Below are 4,991 nucleotides of genomic sequence, written 5' to 3'. Positions count from 1 at the left end.
GGTCAGTTTGATGTTAATTTAATTTGTACCAAATTTCTAAATTAATATAAATGCATGCTGTTAGTTTAGTTTGTGTGAATAAAATTTAGATATATATATTTTTTGCTATTAATATAGTTAAGTGTTTCTTTTTTAATTATACACAATATACAGCTTTATATAGCCAGTCTAAGATACAAAACATATATGTATACTACTATAGAAACCAGTACACTGATCATTGTAGTTGATACACAAAAAAACACTCAAACCAACCATCCACATGTAACAGAAAACATTCCAAAAACTATTAGGTCATCCACCATATAATAATTATACTGGCCTGAAAGATTTGTTCGAAATGACCCCTGAAGTTGACATGCATATCTGCCATTGCACCTGTGAGACCACATTGAACAATGCAAAGAACATGATGATTTTAATTGAATTGAATTGAATGCTTGAAATATTTAATTGACAATTTGAATGCAGATCTGTATATGTTTCTGATATCTAGAATAATTAATTTATAATGTTATCTTAAGGAATTTTTTTAAAGTGATTTTAGTAATTACTTAATTTACAATTTTTACAATTTTTGGATCATACATATATAGTATACTAATTTTTGCTATTCTGTTTCTTTTTAGGTTTCTGTGTAATAGTTCTAGACTTTATTACAAAGATGCTTTGAAGTTCTTTTTATTATTTGCTTAATCGTGGAGAAAGCCATGATTTTGTATAAATTGAAACTTCTGTGCTTTCGACACAAGAATCTAATCATTGCTGCACTTATTGGAATCCTCCTTGCACTCTGTTTAGCTTGGATATATATAGGCATTCCATCACATCATCCAGCCCTCAGAAATTTTCTGGCTGGAGAAATTGTTGATTTCTCAAATGCCAACAATGTTACTGGATTTAATTACTATATAGTTCCCAATGTAGTCCACTTTGTACACTTTGAAAATCCCAATCTTACGTTTATCGAGGCAGTCAGTATCAGGGCAGCTTATTTGCACCATAAACCAGATAAAATAATTATTCATTGCGACTGTTATGAACTTGATGGAAAATACTGGAATATGGTAAAGAATATATCACTGTTAGAAATAGAATATTTTGAAAAGCCAACTCACATTTTTGATAAACCTCTCAGCTCAGTGTATCATGCTTCAGATATTGCTCGTTTACAACTGTTAATGAAATATGGAGGAATATTTCTTGACAGTGATTCCTATATAGTGAAGTCCTTAAATCCATTTAGAAAATATGAATTTGCTATTGGATGGCCACCAGAACAAAATCTTGGAACTCAAGTTTTAGTAGCTCACAAGAATGCCCGTTTTCTTCGTTTGTGGTATCATTCCTATCGCTATTACAAGCATGATAAATGGTATTATAATGCTGGTGAGCTTCCCACCCAAATGATACTGCAGTCCCGACCAGACCTTGTGCACAGAGTTCCTTATGACTTTGGTGTACATAACTTGGTGCATATGTTATATGCTGTTCGAAGTGATGAGTGGAAAAATTTCCATGCTATTCATCTTTTAATTCGACATAAGTCATACCTTGTACCCAGTGATGTGATAGTTGACTTTGATGAAGAAAATATTAAAACATACAACAGAACATTTGGTGATATGGCAAGGCTTGTAATTTATGGCTCTGCAGATTTTATTATGTGATAGCTAAAGTTTAAAATACTTAACATCATTGCAGTAAGAAATTTATTTACAGTTTAAGACTGTGTTCCTTTCACTTATATCACATTTTCCAGTATATAAGATTCACTTAGTAGTGAAACTACCTACCACCAGAAGTGCCACTACAACAGGCCCAAGGAGTCAGTGGGCCCAGTGGCTGTTTCGGTTTGGTTGTTTAAGAACATGTAGGTCAAAAGCTGCTATTTTTCAGTTTTTGCTTACTTTTATTTAATCAAATTTTTGAAATCAGTGTACAGGAAATGGGCAGCTATACACCCCAGAAGCTGAATTTTTAATTTTTGAAATAGTATTTCCGGCATTCTGATCATTTAGGTGGGGGATATTTTCCTTTTGTCTGGAGTTAGCATGTATTGAATTAGGCAGCTTTCTGAAAAAAATACTGTTTGTACATCTGCCGTATTGTCCAGTCATTCCTGAGTATAATTGTATTATAGTATAACCTTTTATTGCTATAAAGTTTGTGATTTATAGCAGTAAATGCATTTTGTGATGTTGTAATATTTGACTTAACTGTCAGATACTTTTGTAATATTCTCTCTTTGTATCCAGAATCTGACTACAGTATATTTTTGCATTTCTTTGTGGGTACTCCCATCCAGTAAGTTGTTTAATTACTGGAATAAATAGTCTAACATTTAATGGGAGAATTCAAAGGTCAGCTGAATAGTTACTTATGTGAGGAGGGAAACACATAGGTTATTTTCTTTTTTGTTTTTATATATTTATTTTATATCTTTATTATTAATTTTTATATATATTTTAGTCCTATGGCTTACTTGCACTGTTTGTGCTAATAGTATTCTCCACAGGCTTTTGCCGCACTGGCAAAAAAAAAACAAGTAGATTAAGAAAAAATACAAATTACATGCTTTCCTCCTCACACAGGTTACTATCCAGTTGATCTTTGAATTTATTCAAACTGTCAGCCTCAGCTACCTGCGAGGGCAACTTGTTCCAGCAATCAACTTTTCACTCGCTAACTAAAAGAAAATTTCCTACAATCTAATCTGAACTTTAGCCTCTGTAATTTGAAATTATGACCCCTAGTTCTGGAATTGTTTATAACAGTGAGAATTCCACCTTCATTAATTTTACTAATCCCTCTCAGAGCCTTATAAACCCGAATCAGGTTACCTCTCGAGGTGCCTGGTTATCAAGCTCTGTAGCTCACATAATCGGAATCTTTCTTCATATAGTCGTTGTTCTACTGCTGATCTCACCATTCGAGTTGTCCATCTTTGATTCCTTTGAAGAAGCTCAGTCTTTTTTCAGATGTCTCCATACTGGAACATAGTAATGTTAATACAGTCACGAAAATCTATGGTTTTGGTGACTGTTTTTTCTTCATTTATTTGGGATCTTGTTTTTTGCCAATTTCACTTGCTTTGCTACATTATCTACTGATTTTTCTCTTACTGTACATGCCATCACTTTATACTTTCTATTCATGACCTAATTTAAGAACTGATTCATGAACTGATTTAAGTTAAACTTTATTAAAATAAATAAAATATACATAAAAATAATATTAAAACAGATATAAATTAAAATAAAAGCGTTATAATACATAGGTAAAGAGCAATAAAATATAAAATATGGAATAAAATAGTAAAATAATATAAAAATATATATATAAAAATAGTAGCTTTTGGGGCGAGGTGTCCCTTTTTCAGCTAGTCGGTGAATGGTGTACTGCAAGTATATATATGTTAGATAAAATAACAGGAGCTGACTGGGCGTGATAATGAACTACAAATCCAGTGTTGGTAATACAGAATTACGTATACATGATGAACGGCAGCGTTCATCGCACTGCAGAATGGTTGGACTCCATAATAGGGTGCATATGTACTCCCCTATTACAGTTCATAGTACTATTACAGTTGACTGTGTGCAGTGCCTCAAGCTATGAACACTGGTGATGAATAGTCAATGATTTGAATGTCATGGTGGGGATCAAGGTGATGTTGCTCAATCCAATAATGTTCAGCAACAGCGGAGCATTGAAAGCTAGCAGTTTGGAGAGCCACCTCATGTTGTGAAACGATCTTTCAACCTTCTGGCAGTCTCACCTACATAACATTCCCCACAATCCAGACATGTAATGCAATAGACAGATCCGCTTTGTAGAAAAGGAGGATTGGCTGTTTTTACTGTAGAAATAATGGAACATAATTTCCTACCAGGAAGTTGCACACATGGTATACAGTAGGAGTGCAAAATCCTGGTAAGATGTTCCAATACACCTAGATAGTAGGGGATGCAGGCAGTAGAGGTAAACTCATTATCGTGGGGAGAGTTTGGCCTCATAACAGACTCAAGAGTTTGTAGTTTATATCTATCCAGAACATGAGGCAGATAACCACAATTAGAAAGCTCCACTCTTACTTTGGAAATCTCCAATTGCCTGTCACCAATAGAGCTGGAATGCATCCAAGTGCATGTAAACAAAGTATGAGTCGTACTGCGTAATTAGTAAATTGGCCAGCACACAGGGGCTTCCTAAAAACGGAGGTTGTAAAACGTGAACCCATGCGTTGGACTAGGACATCCAAAAAAGGAAGAGTATTATTTGCCTCCAGTTCGATCGTAAATTGAATAAAAGGTGACAAGGATTTGAGATATTGTAGTAGTCGTTTCTGATCTGCGAGGAACTACTGCGAAGACATCATCAACATATCAACACCAGACAGCGATAGAAACGGGTAAATTCGAAAATATCCGAATTGCAAGTTCTTCCAAAGCAATATTGGCTATGATGGAACCGATTGAGGTGTGTAAGGCCTTGAATGGGTTGAGCAAGCTGAATGCTGACCTCTTGCTCAGAATCCATTGCTGTGCCCTGAATCTGGTGGAACAGAGAGTTGTTAAACATGATTATGCAACCAGTCAAACATAGATTGAGGGTAGTACAAATATCATCAGTAGAGAGTGAGGTACTGTCCTTCAAGGTGGCATCCCCATCCAAAAGTTGCCTCGCACAGGCAATAGCCTGTTGCACAGAGACAGAAGTGAACAGGAAGACCACATTAAAGGAAACCGTGACCTCATCCCCAGAAATAATAAAATCTTTAATGATATGTAAAAAATGTGCACTGCTAGACATGGTATAGTCAGTTCTCCCAACAAGGGGGTGCTAGCAACTTGGCAATGTGTCTAGAAAGTTCATACGTGGGTGACAATAGGTCGCAAAGGAATATCGGGTTTATGGATCTTCAGCAGTCCATAAAATTGCGGGAGTTGGCAACCTGTCGCATGAAGTTTCCAACAAATGTTTTTTGG

The 4,991-nt window shown here is 35.2% G+C and overlaps 1 protein-coding gene across 1 annotated transcript; it reads left to right on the top strand.

The window, feature by feature from the left end:
• Positions 1 to 710: 710 nt before the first annotated feature.
• LOC150087842 (uncharacterized) lies at positions 711 to 1,670 on the top strand. The gene has a single exon (XM_090369933.1). It carries the CDS (start codon positions 711 to 713, stop codon positions 1,668 to 1,670), a length of 960 nt encoding a protein of 319 aa, XP_090226059.1.
• Positions 1,671 to 4,991: the final 3,321 nt, after the last annotated feature.

The sequence above is a fragment of the Mastigoproctus giganteus genome, chromosome 3, assembly GCF_048544385.1.
Source record: "Mastigoproctus giganteus isolate SK-2022 chromosome 3, ASM4854438v1, whole genome shotgun sequence".
Classification (NCBI taxonomy): domain Eukaryota; kingdom Metazoa; phylum Arthropoda; class Arachnida; order Uropygi; family Thelyphonidae; genus Mastigoproctus; species Mastigoproctus giganteus.
This window is presented reverse-complemented; position numbering and strand designations above follow the sequence as displayed.